The sequence below is a fragment of the Macadamia integrifolia genome, chromosome 1 (assembly GCF_013358625.1).
Source record: "Macadamia integrifolia cultivar HAES 741 chromosome 1, SCU_Mint_v3, whole genome shotgun sequence".
Lineage (NCBI taxonomy): Eukaryota > Viridiplantae > Streptophyta > Magnoliopsida > Proteales > Proteaceae > Macadamia > Macadamia integrifolia.
The window spans coordinates 32676666-32699607 of NC_056557.1; the positions used below are offsets into that span (position 1 = coordinate 32676666).

Consider the following 22942-nt stretch of genomic DNA (forward strand, 5'->3'; position numbering starts at 1 on the left):
TGCTTTGACAAGACGATCTGTTCGAATCCAAGATATGTAATCGGGATTCACGATCATCTTTCCTTCTTCCAATTCAACTTCTTGATCTGGTGAGGAGCAATCTCTGCTGATAAATCCGATCAGATCTTGACTCTCGATCAAAGAAAGGATTTGAGTTTCCCAGAGAAGGAAATTTTTAGATGTTAGCTTGATTGTGATGAAATTTGCCGCATTCAAGGAGCTCGGATAGTGATATCTTAATGTAGAGCTCATATTCGTCATGATCATCGCTGTCGTCGTCTTCGTCGTTGTCCGGTCGCTATCTTCCCTTTACTCCTCTGATACCATGAAAGCTTTTGAAGATAAGGAAAGGGTTTTCTCCGTAATGAGAGAGACCCTAAAATATATATATATTTTTTTTATAAATATTCTGATAAGATTACACAAAATAGAATTACAAGAAAAGGATTAGTGCTAATGACTTAACTAATGCTAATTGTAAGTAACTGGTACAATTGTAATCTATATAATGCCCTGCTCATGTGAGTGATCGGCTACATGATCCATTCCGTTTAATACAGATCTGATGAGTGGGCTAATAATTTACAAATCAATTTTCCTATTCATATCTTCACATTCTTTGATTTATAACAATTGTCCTTACAACTGTTAATTCATCAATTCATAACCTCATAATTAATATTTTTTTATTTATTGATTTCATTCAATTCAATTTCGATTTGGATATTTAACCAGTCGCATCATATCTTAGTTCAAACCAATCCAAGGATCGATTTGATTTAATCCAAGTTTTTTTTTAATCAGTTTCGATCGAGGACTAGGTTTTGAACTTTAGATACCCCTACCTATTACGATCCATACCGTATTATTCAACCACTCAAATGACATGGGTTCATCACGGTACGGATCTGCAGGTTTCCTATAAAGGCTTCAGGGATTTCAGCTCTCCAGCCTGTAGATAGCCTTTCACCCATCGAGAACTTTGGTTTCGACTCTCGACTCTCGACTCTGAAGTTGCAGAGCAGATGAAAGCAATGGAAGCAGAAGCTGCGCTCTCCGAAGACCCCTCCGTAAGTTCCTAGTCAGAACTAATTGTGCTTTTAGAACATTTCGGAATGTTTAGTTTCCTCTTCAAAAGAGTCCCAATAGGGAGAACCGTAAGAGATTCAACTACAAAGCTGGGTTTTCTGCAAAACCCTTCCTCATCTCTCATATTCATCTCCTCAAAAGCCTCAAGAAATCAGAACCGTTTCGTTGTCTCTTACCTCATCAGCTCATGTGGGCTTTCACCCGCAGCTGCAATTTCTGCATCCAAGAAGGTTTGGTTTGAATCCTCTGATAGGCCAGACTCGGTCCTTACCCTCTTCAGAAACCATGGATTCACCGATACCCAAATTTCTAGACTCATTGGAAAGTGTCCGTCATTGCTTTTGTCCAATCCTACTGAGACCCTTCTGCCTAAACTTGAGTTCTTCCATTCTCTGGGCGTTTCGAGCCCTAACCTCGCCAGATTCATCTGCAAAGACCCAAAGGTTTTGTTCTCTAGCTTAGAAAACAAAATCATCCCTACTTTTGATTTCTTAAAGAGTTTACTTGGGACTCTGGAGAATATTATTGGTCTAAATAATCATTCTCGTCTCATCGGTTGTGATATACAGAATGTGGGTCGAAATATTGCAATCTTGAGAGAATATGGAGTGCCAGAGTCTAATATAGTGCGTATACTAACTTACTATCCCATCACGGTGACACCTAAAAATGATCTGTTCAAACAGAGAGTTGAGGAGATTAAGAAAATGGGTTTCAACCTTTCAAAATACATGTTTATGCGTGTTCTATATGTGTTTACATCATTGACCAAATCAACATGGAAGCTGAAAATGGAGGCTTATGGAAGGTGTGGTTTTTCTGAGAATGAGATTCTCATGGCATTTAGGAGGTACCCTTGTTTTATGGAAATGTCTGAGAAGAGGATAATGAGCCATATGGATTTCCTTGTTAATAAAATGGGTTGTGAACGTGCAGTTATCATCACATACCCGCAACTATTTGGGTTTAGCTTGGAGAAGAGGATTCTTCCAAGGTATTCAGTTTTTCGAGTATTGCTATTGAAAGGTTTGGTGAAGGAAGATCGTCAAATGGTTCACATGTTGATAGAAAGTGAGAAGCTTTTCTTGGAGAAATTTGTGACAAAATATGACACAGAAGTTCCTCAACTCTTGGATGTATACAAAGGGAATATTAGTCTGCTAGAACTTGGATATGGAACTGATCAAGTGTGGAAAGAACCTATTGTAAAATGCCCAAATTTTGAAATTTGACAAATAGATCTAAATGTTTCTTTGAAGCCTCAAGGTCTATATGGAGAGTTTATACAAGCCTCAATAACTTTATTTTTTGTTTTAGAAAGCACTTATCTGTTGCCTAGTCATTCTGGTGTCTGTGGTTACTTGAATAGGTGCTACTCCCAGATTTACAGTTTAAGTTCAGTTTCCTCAAAACCTTAAAAGGTGAATAGCAAGGTATGTAAAATCAGATTCTTTGGGATTAAATTTATAAACTTGATTTTAAGATGTTACTTTTTATGCATTTGTGTATTGATAGGTTTTCTTTTATTAAAAAGGCTGCTTGATGTCAATGATTTGATAAATTGGTTATGCTGATTTGTAAAACTATTAAAAAAGGAGGAGAAAAGTGTTTTCGGTTCTAAACTTGTGGTGTTGAAGCTGTAGTGTCACTGTGCTTGTTTACCATTAGTTGGGAATACATGGACCATGTTTAGGATAGTTCTAATCAGTATCAATCAGTTGGCTGCTCTACTTAATCATGGTTTTCAAAGTTTTCTTTCAAACAGAAGAGGAAAAGTTCCTTTCGATGTGTTTGATGATAGTGTTTGGTGCCACTGGAAATAACAGTAAAGTTATACATTTGCCTTTCATGCAAATGCAGAACATTTTCTTCCTAGATAAAGGAAAAGGGGGAGGAGAGGAACCTAATTGGATGATGAATCATTTTTGTTGTTGTTGTGTGTGTGTAGAATGAACCTTGTTGAGTTAAAATGACCAATTTCTATGGGCTGGGGATGCTGCTTGATGCAACTGCAAACAAAAAAGGTAATTGAATTCAGGAAAAAGCAACTACTACTACCAGGACTGATATGACTAGTTGTGCTAGCTTAAGGTCTTACAGGAATTATATTGATGGTGATCAAATAATTCTGAATCCTCCCAAACAAATTATATTGATGGTGATCAAAATCAGTTTCTCTAAAAGCTAAATAGAGGACAATATAATCATTATTGTAGAGGGCCTGCAAACCACAAAGTTATTTAGTTTGAATTGGTAAATCCAAATTGTTTTTTTGCTCTTAGTTTTGATGCGAATTGGGAATCCATAATCAACCTTTAACTGCAAAACCCTTCATCTCTCAAATATTTCTCCTCAAAAGCCTCGAGAAATCAGAACCCTTTTGTTGTCTCTTATGTCATCAGCTCATGTGGGCTCTCACCAGTAGCTGCCATCTCTGCATCCAAAAAGGTTGACTTTGAATTCTCTGATAGACCAGACTCGGTTCTTACCCTCTTCAGAAACCAATGCCCAAATTTCCATTCTCATTGGAAAGTGCCCATCATTGCTTGTGTCCAAATCCTACAAAGACCCTTTTGCCTAAACTTGAGTTCTTCCATTTGTTGGGCGTTTCAAGCCCGAACATTGCCAAGGTCCTCTCCCAGGATCCATTGGTTCTGTTCTGTAGTGTGGAAAACAAAATCATCCCTGCTTTAATTTCTTCAAAGGTTTATAGTTGGGACTGTGGAGGATGTTATTATTCTTTAAAACGTAAAGATCATCTCATCAATTGTGATATACAGAATGTGGCTCAAAATATTGCAATATTTAGAGAAAATGGGGTGCTTGAGTCTAATATTGTGAGTTTACTGACCTACTATCCCAGCACGATGGCACCTAAAAATGATTGGTTCAAACAGATAGTTGAGGAGATTAAGCAAACCTTTCAAAGTACATGTTTATGCATGCTCTACATGTGTTTACATCAATGAAGAAATTGTTATGGAAGCAGAAATTGGAGGCTTATCGAAGGTGGGGTTTTTCTGAGAGAGATTATCTTGGCATTTAGTTGGTATCATTGCTTTCTGACACAGTCTGAGAAGAAGATTATGAGCCATATGGATTTCATTGTTAAACAATGGTTTGGGAATTGACAATATTATGAGGAATGCACAAATTCTCGGATTTAGCTTGAAGAAGAGGGTTATCCCATGGAGTTTGGTTCTTTGAGTTCTACAATTGAAAGGCCTAGTGGAGAGAGATCATAGCTTAGCAACTGCGTTGATTAAGAGTGATGAGTCATTCTTGGAGAAGTTTGTGACCAGGTAAGAATAGGAAATTCCTCGACTGTTGGATGTATACAAAGGTAAGATTGGTCTACTAGAATTAGGATATGGATCTAAGGAAGTTGATGAAAGGAAACTACTGTGAAAAAATTACATTTTGAAATTCAATATGAATATTAATGTTCCCTTAATTTCTATATTTCTCTTATACAGTTCATTCTTACTGATCCTGATTTATTTTAGGTATGATAGCAGAGTTACCTTGCTGCTTTGGAAACCGGTATTGATTTGTCCATGTTTGAATTAACTATTTTCTATTGTCCGCTAGGATATCTCAAATTCAGCAAGCTTGGTACCTCTATATATGGAATTTATACTGTATTCAACCTCAAAACTCAGTATGATGATATTTTGCACGCATCTTGAAGGATCTATCATTGTTATATTGTATAGTCAGATATCTAACAATCAGTGAGCTTGGTTACAGAGTTTATGCATTTTATTCTGGCCACAAGTTTGAATGATGGTGGTTCTTTTGCCACCCTTAGGGCATTGCTCAATTTGGCTTTCCATCATTAAGCTTATGCCAATTCCACTTGTTTGTTAAATGAGCAGGAAATCTGTTTTCTGATCGATTCAAAATTTTGATCTATACTTAAAGAGCAGTATGTCGTTCATTGTGGTATTCTGACCTTCAAAATTGGTTGACTAATGTGTCTGATCTGAAATGTGTACAGATAACTTTGTTTCTAAACTTTCTATTGCTAGGGCTAACCGTTTAACAGTGATTTTTTGAGAAATTAGTTATGGGATCTGTCAAATGGAAGGGAGGAAAAATCCATGGCATGTGCTTGATGTGAATAATGGCATGATTTTTCAGGTTTTGTTTTGTTTTGTTTTTGTTTTTGTTTTTGTTTTTGTTTTTGTTTTTATTTATTTATTTATTTTAACACATGGAAACCGTATGGTTGAGTTGAGTTGCAGTATAATATGAATGCACGCAAGTGGATTCATGTAATATTATCCAATGTGGAATAGATCATCCAATGTTCATCTCATCCATCAAAATTCAGTGTAAGGATGGTGAGGGGGTTAAAACTGTCATATACTACGATGATGCTATTGTTCATTATAAAAGAATGTAGTTGCATTTTTGTAATTTATTGTCAATTTGAAATCAAATTTACCCGACTTCCCTACTTTTTTGGAGTTAGAATTTGATCAGAAGGATGGTTCTGGGTTTTCTATCATGGATCCGTTCATGTTTGCTCATGTTATATATGTTTTGGGGCAAGAGAATGTTATCTGTTTGTGTGGTTATTGCACCAGCATATAGATCAATGGGAGGCCGTATGAAGGCATCTTCAATGCATGGGGTGGGGAAACATCAGTTCTCTTTGTGCCCGCCTATGTTTAGATTAGGGTGTTAATAGTTCGATTTTGGTGTAAACGGTTCGATTGGTGCTGGTGTAAGACTTTTTAGGTAAAACAAAACATAACAATTTAATATATAATTTCATTAATTGAAATCAAAACCATTTATAAACAATTTTCGGTTTAAACGGTTTTTTTAGGTTTATAATTTTTTATCCAAACGATTTCCTTATCCTTAAAAAGTTTAGCAAAATGAATGTAATTTTGAACATGAAATAAATTGTTTAAAGTTATATGTTTTCTTTTAATAGGTGTTAAATATAAAGTTAATATATATTTTTTAATTGAAATGTATGTAAACTTAACATTGAATGACTTAAATTTACTATTTATATATTAATTGGTTTACTTAAGCGGTTTGAAGTAGTTTAAACTGTTTAGTTTATGTCTTAATTTTAAAACCAAAATTGAACTATTTATCAAACGATTTCACAGTTTTAGTGTAAGCTACTCGAGTTGATTTCAATAAACGATTTCGATTTAGTTTTGATATGTTTTGGTGTAGACTGATGCAAATGGGTAACTTTTTTTTTTATTTTTTATGTCTAATGTCAACAATCTTTGCAACCTATATCTTAATCACATCCTCGTCTTCTTCAATCTTTTTCTCCTTTCCTTTTTTTTATTTTTGGTAGAAATCTTTTTCTCCTTTTCAAACACCCCAAGGAATGGGAATTTACTAAGCCACCCACCACAAACAAGAATTGATCTACAAGATCTAGGAGGCCTTCAAGGAAAACAGACTCCAATTAATTACCCCCTTAAAAATTGATTAGACCAACACATTATCAAACATAAGGTACATGAAAAAAAGCACAATTGTCGAAGGTCTAAAGAATCTGTATATCAAACAACTTTTTTTTTTCTTTTTCGGTAAAGGTATATCAAACAACTTGATACATGAAAAATAGGCGACAATATGGATCAAAATTCTCTGTTTTTTCCGTCCCTATTTTTTCTTGTTTTGCTACCTACAGAATGCTACACGTGGATAACAAGAAGACCAACGGTCAAGATTGGGTGAGGATTATTACATTCGGTGCGTTGGTTTTAAAGTTGTCCACGTGTCGCGTTCTGCAGGTAGCAAAACAAGGAAAAACAGGGATGAGAAAAACAGAGGATTATTTTCCCGACAATATTAGGATGGCTTGCTTCCATGGCTAATGATCCACCCACATAGTGATACTAATCTTGGATACACAGCATATCTCAATTAATATCAACCTTTCTTGGCCAATATTGGAGCGACGATCTAAGGAATTGGACCGTATTGCGGCAGAATTGAGAAAAAAAAATCTTGAACATAATAGAGGGTACTAAAGATTATTTCATTAGATTTAGAGAGAGAGAGAGAGAGAGAGAGACTTAGCGGTGCTAATTTAGGTTCTCCTATAGTTTTCAGCTTTCCAGAACTTTGGTATCAAGTTGCAGGGTAGACGAAAGCAATGGAAATAGAAGCCGTGCTTTCGAAAGACTCTGTAAGTTCATCCTAGTCTGAAGACTCTGAACTCTCAACTGATTGCTTTATAGAAAATTTCCAAATGTTTAGTTTCCTTTTCAAAAGAGTCCCAATCGGGAGAACCGTAAGAGATCCAACTACCCAACTGGGTTTTCTGCAAAACCCTTCTTCATCTCTCAAATACATCTCCTCAAAACCCTCAACAGTTCAGAACCCTTTCGTTTTCTCTTATCTTGTCAGCTCATGTGGGTTCTCACCCGCAGCTGCCATCTCTGCATCCAAGAAGATTTGTTTTGAATCCTCTGATAGACCAGACTCTGTTCTTGCCCTCTTCAGAAACCATGGATTCACCGAAGCCCAAATTTCCAGTCTCATTAGAAAGTGTCCATCATTGCTTGTTGCCAGTCCTACAAAGACCCTTCTCTCTAAACTTGAGTTCTATCATTTGTTGGGCGTTTCGAGCCCTAACATTGCCAAAATGGGTCCAAGATTTTTTTACTCTAGCTTAGAGAACAAAATCATCCCTGCTTTTAATTTCTTCAAGAGTGTAGTTGGGAATGTGGAGGATGTTGTTATTGGCCTAAGACGTCAACCTCGTCTCATCGATTATTTACATAATGTGGCTCAAAATATTGCAATCTTAAGAGAAAAGGGAGTACCGGAGTCTAATATCGTGAGTTCACTGATGGACTTTCCCAGCACAATGACACTAAAATGACCGGTTCGAACAGATAGTTGAGAATATTCAGCTAATGGGTTTCGACCCTTCAAAATACTTGTTTATTGTTGCTCTCCATGGGTTAGCATCCATGAACAAATCGACATGGAAGCAGAAATTTGATGCTTATCGAAGGTGGGGCTTTTCTGATAATGAGATTCTCACAGCATTTAGGAGGTACCCTTGGTTTATGACACTTTCTGAGAAGAAGATAATGAGCCATATGGATTTCTTTGTTAACAAAATGGGTTGCGAACTGGCAGTTATCGTCAAGTGCCCGCAACTTCTAGGGCTTAGCTTGGAGAAGAGGATTCTTCCAAGGTGTTCAGTTTTTCGAGTATTGAGGTTGAAAGGCCTAGTGAAGGAAGATCTTAAAATAGGAAATCTTTTGATAAAAAGTGAGAAGCTTTTCCTGGAGAAGTTTATGACCAAATATGAGAAAGAAGTTCCTCAACTCTTGGACCTATACAAAGGGAATATTAATCTGGGAGGACTAGGATATGGAACTGAGGAATTTTGGAAAGAACCTCCTGTAAAATGCTTAAATGTTTGAAATTCTGATTTTTTTGCATCTATTAAGGTGATTGATTCAGGATGGGTCTCTAGGAACTTGACTGTCCAACTCCTATGCCGCGGTGAACTGTTTTGAGCTCAGAAGGAAGGCAGTCATCTGTCGCCTAGTCAATCTGGTGCATGTGGTTACTTTTGAGTAGGGGCTAGTCCCATATTTACAGTTTGACTTCAATTTACTCAACCTTAGTAAAATTTATCTAGAATTGGATTCTTCGGGCATTAAATTAGTAAAATTGGTTATAGGATGTCAGCTTCTATGCATTTGTGTATTGATAGGTTTTCTTTTAATAAAAAGGCTGCTTAATGTTGAGGATTTGATAAATTGGTTATGCTGATTCGTAAAACTGGTTAAAAAAAGAGAAGGAAAAATGTGAATTTGGTTCTAAACTTGTAGTGCTGAAGCCGTAGTGTCTTTAGTACTAAAAATTGATGCACTTTCAGTTATACAAATGCTTGTGATTGAATTGAAGACCTAAAAAAGATGATTCTTATGCCCTTTTTTTTAATAATTTTATGGAATTTATTGTTCATTATCTACTGTTTGTAAGCATAGATTTTTAGTTAATATTTTTAGGTATAATCAAATCAAAGCCTTTTCTTAATGATTCTTATAGAGTTTATCTAACATATTCATTGTTTGAAACCATAGATTTTTTGTAACTTTTTTTAGGGAGATTTAATTATTCTAGATTTGAATGGACCAACTGCTGTAGACAGGTGGAATGTCTTAAAACTACTGAGTTTGGTTACCACTATTTGTGAATATATGTGTTCAGGATGGTTCTAGTCATATCAGTCAGTTGACAGCTCTACTCAGTGGTTTTCAGAGTTTTCTCCAAATAAAAGTGGAAATGTTCCTTTTGATGTGTTTGATGAGTTTTTGGTGCCACTGAAAATAACAGTAAAATTATGCATTTTCCTTTTTCATGGAAATGCAGATAATTTTCTCCCTGGATAAAGGGAAAGTGGGAGGGTACTGAACTTAAGTTGAAAATAAGCTGTTTGCCGTGGGGTGCTAGGGTACTGAAAACTTGCACAATTGGGTTTTTATCACCTTGATTAAAACTATGTAAAAATGAGTTTGTCCTTTATATTATCAAGGTTGCCTAGTATAATTAGTTTTGTGAAAATTTGTATGATGGTTCAAGTCAGTGTCATTTTTTTCTTTCGGCATGTTTGGTCCTTGACATGTAGCTATTAAAGAGTAGAAATATAACAATTTTGTTACTGAAGATTCAGTTTTGGTCACACACCTGCCTCACATGGTATTGAAGCACATTCTATCCTAAAGAAAATAGAGAAAAAGATCTAAATGGATGATTATATCTATGAAATCCCATTCATGGTGACCGGAGAAGGGTATGTGGAGGGAAGTAATGGTAAAACTGGCAAGAAAAGGAGGAGGAACACTGTATTGGGTAGTTTTGTAAACTCAAAACCCAATATTTTATATTCTTGTGAATTGAAGCATTTAGATGGTACTGTTTGGTATTGGAAAACCTGATTGTGTGTAATCTTGTATTTTTCCCTTTCTTTCTTTTTTTGGGGTGGGGGTGGGGGTGGGGGTGGGTGGGAGGTTACCTCAAAGCTGAATCTTGTAGTTGTGTTCATGTGTTTATTTTTCATTAGATTAAAGAACCTAACCTTTTCCCCTATCTGTAAGAGAAGATTCTCTCAATGGGTGGTACAAAAATCTTTACCCTATGTCCCTATCAAGAGAGAGTGGATGATGTACAGTGTAAACAATGCCATGACTTTTAGGGAATTTTTTTTACCAGAGTTATTTCTTTTAGTTGTGGTTATGCATCTATTTTTCATTCGATTGCAGGGGTTTTTCTGAAAGTGAGATTCTCATGGCATTAAGGAGGTATCTTTGGTTTATGAAACTGTCTGAGAAGAACATTATGAGCCATTTGATTTCTTTGTTAACAAAATGGGTTGAGAACAGGCAGTTATCATCACATACCGGCAACTTATTGGGCATAGCTTGGAGAAGAGGATTATTCCGAGGTGTGCAGTTTACTGAGTACTAATATTGAAAGGTCTAGTGAAGGAGGATCTTAAAATGGAAACTCTGGTGAAAAAATGTGAGAAGCATCTTTTGGAGAAGTTTGTGATCAACTATGAGAAAGAAGTTCCTCATCTCTTGGATATATACAAAGGAAATACAAGTCTGCTATGACTAGGATATGTCACTAAGTGTGTTGAAAGAACCTATTGTAAAATGCTCAATGATTTGATAAATTGGTGATGCTGATATGTAAACTTGTGGTGCTGAAGAGTACTGAAAATTGATGCAGTTTCAGTTATACAAATACCTGCTGTTGAATTGAACTTTGAAAATCAGTATATCTAATAAATGTGAATTAATATCCATTTACAATCTTTTCCTTTTAATGATTTTTATAGAATTTATCAAACATATCAACTTTTTGAGAGCATAGATTTCAGTTCATTTGGAAGGAGATATAATTATTCTAGATTTGAATGGACCAACTGCTATAGACTGTTGGAATGTATTAAAAGCACAGAGCTTGGTTACCAAAGTTGGGAATATCTGGACCCTGTTCTGGGTGGTTTTAATTAGTGTCATTTATTTATTTATTTATTTTCCCGGTATCAGTGTCACTTACTTGACTGCTCTGCTTAATAGTGGTTTTCAGAGTTTTCTTTCAAACAAAAGGAAAAAGTTCTTTTTGATGTGTTTGTTGAGTTTTTGGTGCGACTGAAAATAACAGTGAGGCTATACATCTCCCTTTCATGGAATTGCAGAAAATTCCCTTTCAAATGGAAACTATAAGATCCAGAAATTTTTGGTAGCAACAGATACAGAGGGATATCACAAGGATATAAATTAACCATGCATGTCCGACCGTAAATTTTGTTTCAGTGGAAATTTTATTTGTACACAGGAGATCTTCAGGTAAATCTGTTAAAAGGAAAATGAGAGTCAACTAGATTCTCTTATATATGATAAGGGCAAGAGAACGCTACCCTGCTGGTGTAGGTATACGTTAGTGTATGGGCTAATGAAAGGGCATGCAAGAGCATCTTCAGCATGGGGGCAGCATGGTTTTTTCACACCTGTTGTGTCTAAGAGATTTCCAGGGTTTACTTCATGTGTCTGCCCTGTGTTTAGGAACGATGAGAAAGATAGGGATTAACATGTGTTCAAATTTTTAATTCTCTCAAAACATTAACAAATGAAGGAGAGGGGAAGAGAAACAGTGGAGAACAGAATGTGAAAGGAAAGTAAGTGTTAGTGGCATCTCTTCATATATCCTTGTTTTTAACTTGAAAAACAAAGAGCTAAAAAAAACATGGATGTCAACCAAAATTCAAGTATTTTTATAGCATGAATATGATAAGGGTGGAAGAGAGGGAGAGAATGACTCATGGTTTGTGCTTTCTGCCATACAATTGATTCAACTATTTGAGAGATTATATTGGCTTTTCAAAGAATGGCTTAGTAGCCATATAAAATTTTAAAAATAAGTAAATAAATAAAGTAAGGTCATGCCATATAGGGTTAGGTTTTTTCAAAATATCTCAGAGATGGATGACATCAAATTTTGTAGATAGGTAAACCTTAAACCATTTGCTTGCATGTAAATTTGCAGCCCAACATTGCGTTTGCCAAGTGGAAAATTAAAGCTTTGGAAATTCAGAATTTTGAGAGATTGCATAGAGAGATAAGTATCATGGGCATGCATTGACATATATGGAGATGCATGCTAATATATAGAGGTTATTTGACTGAATTAAGCTTTGAAATTTGACACATCGAGATTATTTACTATCTGTCCAAATTTTAGAACTGCCATATCTTTATTCCACATGGAACATTAGGCAGGGCCATTTTTGATAAGCTTGTGGATTGTGAGAATAAAATTTTCCCTTTTTATATTGTTCACTTATAATTTTTTTTTTTGGGTAGTTATCCATTTAATAACAGAAGATGATGTTTCTGAAAATCACAAAGACAATTTTGAATCATCCGTTATAGTATATATATATATATATATATGTAATCTAAACCATGTCTATTACCACTCATAATCGAGGGAATGCATAGTAATGTCTAGGGTATTGATACACATGCATGGTCATTTACTGGTTGTGTTAATAAGAAGTAGGTATTTAAATTAGACTCTGAAATTTGACGCATGTCTATTCTAGATCATGTACCCTCTGTCTAATAAACCCTCTTGGGAAGAGATATCAATTCAATAGATTCATTAGAGAAAGAAAGAAAATCATAAAAAATTATTCAATACTCAAAGCTGCTTCTCATGATCTCTTCTTCTCTTTCTTATATGAGGTAACACCGTATATTTAGGTAAAACCTAACTTGACAAAGTTCTCTCAACGACTTTTATTTTGAGAGAACTCTCCTCATTTCTTTTGGTCTGTCCAAAGAAGATTGTAAGGGTTGTCTTCTCTGTGTTTTTATGTTTTTTCTTTTTTCCTTAATACATACAAATTACCTATAAAAAATTTCTTTTTATTTTTTTGGTAAAAAATTTCTGTCAACGATTAAAAGCTATGAATCATGGTGTTGGATACGTTGGTGATTGGTTTGCTCACTATTGTGGTATGGCAGGCCCAACTCAAATGACTATAGTACCAATAGAGGCTGAGCAATGTGCCATGTCATCGATGGCTAGTGCATACTGCTCTCTTAATCATATTTGGGCTATATGATTCTAATTAACAAAGTTATTGATCCAACTCTCTCATCCCTCTAGGTTGAGAACTACGCTTATAACATGAAATTAGTGATGAGAAGATTGGTGGGAAATTGGAACATTCTGATAAGAACATTGAGAAGGCCATGAATGAGACAGTTGAGTGGCTTGACTGAAACCAATTGACTGAAGTGGAGGAGTTTGAAGACAAATTGAAGGAGCGGGAAGGTCTCTGCTACCCAATCATTGAGGAGATGTACCAGTGTGGTGGTGACATGCCTGGAGGAATGGGTGGTGCTTCTGGTATGCCTGGAGGTGGCTATGGCAGGACCAGCCAAGTTGGGTCTGGTACAGGTGCAGGGCCTCCTAAGCTTGAGGAGGTTGATTGAGGCAAGTTAGTTGTGTAAGTCCTGTAAGTCCTATGGTAGTAGAAGCTTAACATCTCATTAACTTCTACATTTTTTTTTAATCCCTACTTTTTTGGTGCTTTAGAAGCATTTGCAATTGTGTTCAGTCAAAAAAATATGTCAAATATTTGAATGAAATCTTAAGAATTGTCAATGTATCTGCAGTATCTGAAGGGCATAAGTAGATCAGAACATAAAAAGGGAAGGTTTATATTCAGAGACCATTCAGGTTATTAGGTACAAGAAGCTATACTACCTTAGTTCTAGCAGTTTTAAGATAGCTTGGCAAAGGTTGTAATTCCCACTGCCCAAGTTACATTTGGGCATTATACAGTTTTTCACTTTCATTTCTCTTTGGAGACATCTGATAAATTTGTAATGGTGCAGAAAATATCCACATGATGAGCATAATGTTCACATGGATGAGGGAAAAAATAGGTTCTTAAAGAGATTATTTTCAAAAAATTGCAAGTTACTTAATACAATATTTATGTGAAATGGTAAAAATTTACGTTCATTGAATAAAAAAATGTATATTATCATTTTTTTTTTTAGTAACTAAAAATTCATTCAGATAAAGCTAAGAAGTACAAAGTAGATAAACGATTGAAATACGAAGTACCAAGAGCCAAGGATTGGAATATGATCATGCTGTTTGACATACCATTAATAGCGGTCTACAGGCTATGGTATAGTCGAAACCAAAAGATTCCCTTTGATACTTGCTATAGAAAGAGCTACAATTAGACACAAATTCCTCTTTCACAAGGGGGGATAGGTAGAGCAGTGGGAATTGCATTTGAACAGTGCATGCCAAATAAGGAGTATCACAGTATGCATGTAGTTCAATGCATGGCCTATAATCAAAGATTATGGCTGACAACATACCCGATCTACACGCTCCAAAAACACCTTCAACGAGTCCTCCTCCAAGGCCCTTCGTGATGTCAGCTCTGGTCAAGTCTCTAGCTTCGGTGCCATCTTGTGAGTCTCCCATTGAGATCCTAAGGATGATATTTGAAAGGGCATCGCAGGTAACAATGGTCCCAGTAGAAAACGTCTTGAAAAATTTTCTCTAATGAAACCAAAGCCATTAGGAGGCCAAGAGGAATACGTGGAACTCACATTGGACCGTTAGGAGCGTCTGACGGAGCCATTGATAGCGTATCTATCGCGATTGTTGGATTCGACTGCAAAGGATATGGTGGAGATGGTGGTTGTGGCAGAGATGGGGGAGATTGTGGCAGAGATGATGGAGGTGGTGATTAGGCGAGGATAGTGGTGGCATAGGTGGGGTGATAATGGGGATGGTGTAGGAGGGGCTAGAGGAGGGGGTGATGAGGACTTTGGTAGAGGAGCAGCGGGACCACTACCAAATGATACATAAGCTGGTCATCAAATCCTGGAGTTCATGAGTTCATCCATGGTGGTAGAAGCTCTAGCAAAAAAGTCCTTGAGAAACTATAGGATTATTAAAACAGAGGAGTGTACAAGAACATTTTTGTACGTGAACCTGATCCGTTCACATTAAAACCTAGTTTGAACCTGCAAAGTCAACTGAACCAAACTCCTATTAGAACATGAAGATCGAAAATGGAACCATCAAATCATAATGGTTCAAAACCTGGGTCAAAACCTAAACCAAATTGATAAAAACCGAAATAAGAGGGAAACTCATAAAGAAATCTATTTGTTACATAAATTTGTGTGATAAACCAAATCCCACCGGATAAAAAATAAAACCATTCCAATAACAAATCGAAAGAGAACCAAACCAAAATTTTCTTAATGATTTGATTTTGATTCTCTAGATTGAGACCGACTCAACCAGACCGAAACTGAACCGAACTGATCCATTGACAACCCTAACAAGCTCCAACAAGTCCACCCTGTATTCATTACCAAACGGACCTGAGGTTTCTTCTAAAGCGCCAGTTGCCAAAGGTCCGTGGATTTGCACTCTCTGCCTGTAGGTAGCTTTCACCTTTCGAGAACTTTGGTCTCAAGTTGCAGAGCAGATGAAAGCAACGGAAACAGAAGCCGCGCTCTCCGTAAGTCCCTAATCATAACTAATTGCGTTTTTAGTACATTTCGTAATGCTTAGTTTCCTCTTCAAAAGAGTCCCAATCGGGAGAACTGTAAGAGATTCAATAACCCAGCTGGGTTTTCTGCAAAACCCTTCATCTCTCAGATACATATCCTCAAAACCCTCAAAATATCAGAACCCTTTCGTGGTCTCTTACCTCATCAGCTCATGTGGGTTCTTACCCGCAGCTGCCATCTCTACATCCAAGAAGATTGGTTTTGAATCCTCCGAAAGACCAGATTCTGTTCTTACGCTCTTCAGAAACCATGGATTCACTGAACCACAGATTTCCAGTCTCATAAGAAAGAGTCCATCATTGCTTGTTGCCAGTGCTACAAAAACCCTTCTCCCTAAACTTCAATTCTTCCATTCGGTTGGCGTTTCGAACGCTAACATTGCAAAAATTCTCGCCAAAGATCCAAGAGCTTTCTCCTATAGCTTAGAAAACAAAATCATTCCTGTTTTCAATTTCTTCAAGAGTTTAGTTGGGACTGTGGAGAATGTTGTTATTGTTCTAAAACGTGAATCTCGTCTCATCAATTGTGATATAGAGAATGTGGCTCGAAATATTGCAATCATGAGAGAAAATGGTGTACCGGATACTAATATCGTGAGTTTACTAACTTACTTTCCCGGCACGACCACACATAAACATGATCGGTTCAAACAGTTGGCTGAGGAGATTAAGCAAATGGGTATTGAACCTTCAAAATACTTGTTTGTAATTGCTCTATATGTCTTAACATCAGTGAACATATCGACACGGAAGCAGAAATTCGAGGCTTACAGAAAGTGGGGTTTTTCTGAGAGTGAGATGCTCATGGCATTTAGAAGGTACCCTTGGTTTATAAAATGGTCTGAGAAGAAGATAGCGAGGCATATGGATTTCTTTATTAACAAAATGGGTTGGGAACGGGCAGTTATCATCAAGTATCCGCAACTTCTAGGGCTTAGCTTTGAGAAGAGGATTCTTCCATGGTGTTCGGTTTTACGAGTGTTGATATTGAAAGGTCTGGTGAAGGAAGATCTTAAAATGGGACGTCAATTGATCAAAAGTGAGAAGCTTTTCTTGGAGGAGTTTGTGACAAAATATGAGAAAGAAGTTCCTCAACTCTTGGATTTATTCAAAGGGAATATTAGTCCGCTAGGACTAGGATATGGAACTGAGGAAGTGTGGATGTCTTAGAGTTGGTAAATTTGAATGGACAATACAACTATTTTTCTGTCTCTGAGAGAAAATCTGATTTGTCTAAGTTTGAATGGACCTTCTAACATTTACTAATAGGATGTTTTAAACTTGGTAAGTTCAAAGCCTCGAGGTCTATATGGAGACTATATACAAGCCTCAATAGAATGTTTTTTTTTTGGAGGGGGGCAGGGTTTGGTTGGTCTTGAAGTTCCAGGTACAATATTCTGATATTTTGTGCAACGTTTAAGGTCATTGATTCAATATGGATTTCTTGGAACTCGACTGTCCAGCTTCTATGCGTTGGGTGAGCTGTTTTGGACAGCATGGACTATGGAGGCACATATCTGTTGCTTATCCATTCTGGTGCATGTGGTTACTCTTAGTGGGGGCTAATCCCAGGTTATTACTCGAAACTTTAGAAGGTGGACAGCAAGTATATTTTATGTGTATTGATAGTTCTTTTTTATTAAGAAGGCTGCTTAATGTCAATGATTTGATAAATTTAATGTTGATTCGTGTAACTGAGAGAAAAAGGGAGGAAAAAGAAAAGCTTCTCTTGGTGTATTTTGTTTTGAACTCATGGTGCTGAAGCTGTATTGTCTTAGTACTGAAAATTAATGCAGTTTCAGTTATACATATCTTGTTATGGAATTGAACTTAGAAGAAAAAGATATCCAAAAAATGTGAGAAGACTTTGAAGGATGATCATATTCATTCAATGCTTTTTATTTTTAATGAAAGTTGGTCTATGTTTGATATGCGTTGTCATTCCTGTTCTTAAAATAAAGAAAATCATTCTTAACTGAAATGAGGACAATGTTTGCATATGGGGTTTGGCCAAAATGCATTCTTGATTTTAGAATACTCACATCCCTTTTCATCATTTCATTGAATGGTCCATGGGAAAACTCTGTTTGGTAGGTGCAATACTTGAAAAGGCTCGGAGATCTCATTGAGGATGGATGCACTCATGTTCTTACCCCGTGTAATACAAGCTACAACTGGGATGTGGAAAGTGTATGGCATCACACCTTTTACAATGAACTTTGTGATGCTTCAGAACAACAACCAGTTCTCCTTACTGAAGCACCTCTCAACCCCAAGGAAAACAGAACAAAGATTGCACAAATGACGTCTAAATCTTTCAATGTTTCAAGTTGTGTATGTTTCCATCCCCAGGAGTTCTCTACCTCTGCAAGTAGTCATATAACAGGTAGTGCACTGGATTAAGGTGATGGCCATATGCTCTCAGAGGCCACTCTCAGGCTGGACCTTGGCCAGGAGACCTCACAGAAGCTCTAATGAAGGATTCTAGGATCCCTCCTGATACCAACAGCATTGTTGAGCGGGACATTTTGTCAAAAGAAAAGCTTGGTTATGTGGCTTTTGACCGTGAACTGGAGTTGAAAGAAGCTTCAATGATGAGCAGGGAATCAATTGAGAGTAGCTATGAGTTACCCGATGGTAACATAATGATCAGTGGTGGGTTGATGATGTTCCAGGCATTGCTGATCGTCTAAGCAAGGGAGGGGATCACAACGCTGTCCAAAGTAACCAGAGGAATCTTGTCAAATGATTCAAGAACAAGAACGTCGCATAGGCCGCATTCCCTAACAAATTCAAAGGCATGTGAATGAGAATGCACACCAAACACTGATTTTATCATCTTAGGAGGCATTATCAACCTAGAATGTACATCAAAAGCAGCTTTTGAATTTTTCCAAGATATATACTGTCTGAAACCATGGATTAAATTTATTTTTGTAGGAGATTTAATTATTCTGGATTTGAATGGAACAACTACTATAGAAATTCTGGATAAAAATCCTCTGCAATTCCCATCTCATGCAATTTTGTGCAATACCCCTGCAGAGGTCGACACGTGGACATTCCGAATTGAACGGCTGAGATTAACCTTCCAATGAAACAACCCAAAACCGTGGTTCTCCAACTTAAACCGAACCAAGTCGACTATTCAAACCCAATCGATTCAGGTTTTAATTCAAAACCAAAGAGATTTGTATGCATCCGCTCTCTCGACTCTCAACTCCCAACTCTCTCTCTCTCTCTCTCTCTCGCTCTCTGTTACGGCTCTCCTTCTCTGCCCTAACTCGCACAACAAAGTCCCTGCTCCTTGCTCCTTGCTCTCTCGACTCTCTCTCTCCCTGCTCCATTTCTATCCTAGAGGAAGATTTCTACAATGTTTTCCTACATTTTTTCTTCTTTTGGGGTTTTGAGTGGGTTGGTCTTTATTTTCTTTGGATATGAAGTAAATAGAAAAACATTAAATCTGAAACCCAACTTCTAAGAAATAGATAACTTCTAATTAAACCCAATCTAGAAATCAGATCTGGTTGAAACTTCAACCGAATCACCCTCTTGATAGTCTTAACCCTAAAATCTCACCCTTAACAGGAAAAACATTGTTGAACTGGCGGGAGAAATAGTGTAACAGCGGCACAAAAATGACTTAAAACCAGAAAAATGCTTAATGTATCAGTGATTGCTTCATGCATTGAGAGAGACTGAGAAACCGATCAACTTTGGGTAACCCTGAACAACCTTCGCGAGAGAGAAGACTGATCCCCTTCGGCTACAGATAAATCCCTAACAGAGCTTCGACCTTGACTGGGAGCTTGGATGCAACGGCGCTAGGGCTTTTTCCTTCGTGAGCAGAGAGAGGTGTGAGTGACAAAGAGAGGGGTGATAGTGTGTCGTGCGAGAGAGGGCAACCAGAGAGAGGTCCGGTTTGATCTACTGATACGGTTTGGTTTAACTGTGGTTCACAGTTTTGGGGTTGTTTCAACCAACAATCAATCTGAACTTCATTTCACTTTGTCCACGTGTCGACCTCTGCAGGGGGTATTGTACAAAATTGCATGAGATGGGAATTGCAGAGGATTTTTATCCCTATATTCTGGTGGGGTAAGTCTTAAAATCAGTCAGCTTGGGTACCTCTCTTATAGAATATTTGGAACATGTTCAAGATGGTACAAATCACTATCCATCAGTCGACTGCTCTATGTGGTAGTGGTTTTCAGTGCTTTCTGCAAAATATCAGGGGAAAAGCTGCTGTCAATTGTGTTTGATGATGAGTTTTTCATGCCACAGAAAATAACAGTAGAAGATTATACCTTTTGGCTTCCACAGAAATGCAAGGAATTCTCCCTAGACAAAGAAAAAGAGGGAGGGTAGGTAAAGCTATGTTTTTCAACACCCCCTGGTGGAAAAAACAAAGGGCTAAGGCTTTGTTTGGATGTGGGGAAATTACATTCAAGGAGTTTTTATTACTCATATTTTTACTTTATAGTTGATTAATTAAGATGGTAAGATTGCCTCATTGGTATCATTGCAAGGACACTCTTAAATACAAGATAATCCTGCTTTGCTTAGAGCCAAATTTTGGTGCAATGGTAAAGTTGTTTCATTGGCTATTTATAGGTTTGAGTTGGGAAATAACTTATCCACGAGGCAAGGGTAAGATTGCATACATGCTGACCCTGCCTTGACGGGAGCCTTGTGCGCTTACAACAGACTCTGAGCCTATGTCTCCTCCTGCCCATGGGGCAAGCAATAAGTCCCATGTGGGCTCTCCCCCACAGCTGCCATCTCTGCATCCAATAAGGTTGATTTTGAATCCTCTGATAAACCAGACTCGGTTCTTACCCTCTTTAGAAACCATGGATTCACCGAAGCTCAGATTTCCAGTTTCATTAGAAAGTTCCCATCATATCTTGTTTCCAGTCCTTCAAAGACCCTTCTCCCTAAACTTGAGTTTTTTAATTCCTCAGGCGTTTCAAACCCTAACATTGCAAAAATCCTCTCCCATGATCCAAGGGTTTTGTTCTTTAGCTTAGAGAACAAAATCATCCCTGCTTTTAATTTCTTCAAGAGTTTAGTTGGGACTCTGGAGAATGTTGTTTTTGGTCTAAAACGTCAACCTCGTTTCATCAGTTGTGATATACAGAATGTGGCTCTAAATATTGCAATCTTGAGAGAAAATGGAGTTCCTGAGTCTAACATTGTTAGTTTACTAACTTACTATGCCACCTCCATGACAACTAAAAATGATCGGTTTAAACAGATGGTTGAGGAGATTAAGCAAATGGGTTTTGATTTTTCAAAATACACTTCTATGCTTGCTCTCATTGTGTTGACATCAATGAACAGATCAACATGGAAGCAGAAATTGAAGGCTTATGGGAGGTGGGATTTTTCTGAGAATGAGATTCTCATGACATTTAGGAGGTGCCCTTGGTTTATGACACATTCTGAGAAGAAGATAATGAGGCATATGGATTTCTTTATTAACAAAATGAGTTGGGAACGTGCAGTTATCATCACGTATCCGCAACTTCTAAGGCTTAGCTTCGAGAAGAGGATTCTTCCATGGTGTTCAGTTTTACGAGTGTTGATATTGAAAGGTCTGGTGAAGGAAGATCTTAAAATGGGACGCCAATTGATCAAAAGTGAGAAGATTTTCTTGGGGGAGTTTGTGACAAAATATGAGAAAGAAGTTCCTCAACTCTTGGATTTATTCAAAGGGAATATTAGTCTGCTAGGACTAGGATATGGAAGTGATGAAGTGTGGAAAGAACCTGTTGTAAAATGCTCAATTTTTTGAAATTTGGCAAATAGAACAAGATGTTTTTTGTGTTATTCTCTTTCCTTCTTAACATTGACATCCTACAGGTCACAGTAGATTTATTTATTTTTTTTTTTTTTTGTGTTTATTCAGTTCTTTATTCAATTATAATTCGATTTCATATTAAACTTAGGTCCTGTTTTAGGTATTTGGCCAATTTTTAACATCTTCACCAATAATAATAATAATAATTAAAAAAAAATTTGTTAAGGTCATAATCAAGGAGAATTTTTTTCAAACATTGAAATGGAATATAATTTATTGTTAAAAAAAAAAAAAGAATAAAATTATACGGTTTCAAATTCGGTTCAAGGGTATGTCATGAAATCAAAATCGAAATGAACCAAAATGAAACTGATTCACTTCCATTCAATTCAATTTGGTTTTAAATGATTACGATTTCAATTTTTGTTCTCGTTTCTAGTTGACATCGTTATCGAAAATCATTTCTTGACACTACTAATTTTTTAGTTGGTTCTAACTGAAGACTTTTACTGCTACTCCATAATCCATCCAAAACAGATTTTGATATCAAAACTTAAAAACTGTTCAAAAGAGAAATTTAATCTTTATTGGATTTTCATATAATGCCTATATGACTTTCCCCTCACAATTATAGTGCTATGCTGTTGCTCCTTCAGCTCTGTCTTCAACTCTATCTTCAAGATTCCCTCTTTCTCTTTTCACTTTTGCTATTATTTAAGAAATCAATAAGAGCTGAAGTGAAAAGAAGAAGAAGGTATCTCGTTGATTGCATCGCAGTTTTTTGGTAAATGTCATGTTTACTGTGTCCTCTCTCTCCCTCTTTGAAAACATTTCAGGCTGAAGCTCAACTCGAGGATACCCGATGATAAGGGTGTCAATTGGTCGGGTGCGATCAGATTAAATTAGTCCCTAACAATTTAAGGTCCCTTGCACCTTTTAGCTATTGGGCCTCTAGTCTAGGCATGAACACATCTATATCCTGTCAATCAGTTATCGACCATTAATTAGGCTAAAATGGATTTCGTCTAATAAAGGCTGGTTGGGTTAAATCCTCCATAAACAGGATATTCGGGACATAAATAGATTGTTCAAGCTATAAATGGCCAGTTACAGGTCCTGGGTGGGCTAGACCTAACACTGGCAATTACTAACTAGTTGGCTTTTCGGGTTTTAACCAATCAGCTTCGATCAGTCCTAGTGTCGACCAACTTTTGACATGTCTTTCCTCTGGCCTCTTTATTTCGGATCTGGCTCCTCTCCTGAGCACCCATCGCCAAAGTCTTACCCATAGCTACTTGGGCAAGCGCCACATGTCTAGGCGAAGATCCAATGGTTCTTGATGCCTCACTTTTCGTGCCTTTATTAGTGCCTCGTTCACCATGTCTCTTTTCAAAACGTTGGATCTT

At 37.0% G+C, this 22942-nt stretch overlaps 3 protein-coding genes and 1 pseudogene across 3 annotated transcripts; all 4 read left to right on the top strand.

Moving 5' to 3' along the window:
• Positions 1-1067: 1067 nt before the first annotated feature.
• On the top strand, positions 1068-2585 carry LOC122084339 (transcription termination factor MTERF5, chloroplastic-like). The gene has a single exon (XM_042652509.1). The coding sequence runs from the start codon at positions 1116-1118 to the stop codon at positions 2319-2321; it is 1206 nt and encodes a 401-aa protein (XP_042508443.1). The 5' UTR covers positions 1068-1115; the 3' UTR covers positions 2322-2585.
• A 3822-nt stretch (positions 2586-6407) lies between these two features.
• Positions 6408-10933, top strand: LOC122073277 (annotated as a pseudogene).
• A 4610-nt stretch (positions 10934-15543) lies between these two features.
• LOC122074193 (transcription termination factor MTERF6, chloroplastic/mitochondrial-like) lies at positions 15544-18731 on the top strand. The gene is made up of 2 exons (XM_042639051.1): positions 15544-17305; positions 17828-18731. The coding sequence occupies exon 1, from the start codon at positions 15728-15730 to the stop codon at positions 16901-16903; it is 1176 nt and encodes a 391-aa protein (XP_042494985.1). The 5' UTR covers positions 15544-15727; the 3' UTR covers positions 16904-17305; positions 17828-18731.
• LOC122073284 lies at positions 17169-21530 on the top strand. The gene is made up of 4 exons (XM_042637841.1): positions 17169-17210; positions 17828-18067; positions 18172-18370; positions 20485-21530. Exons 1-4 carry the CDS (start codon positions 17169-17171, stop codon positions 21528-21530), a joined length of 1527 nt encoding a protein of 508 aa, XP_042493775.1.
• Positions 21531-22942: the final 1412 nt, after the last annotated feature.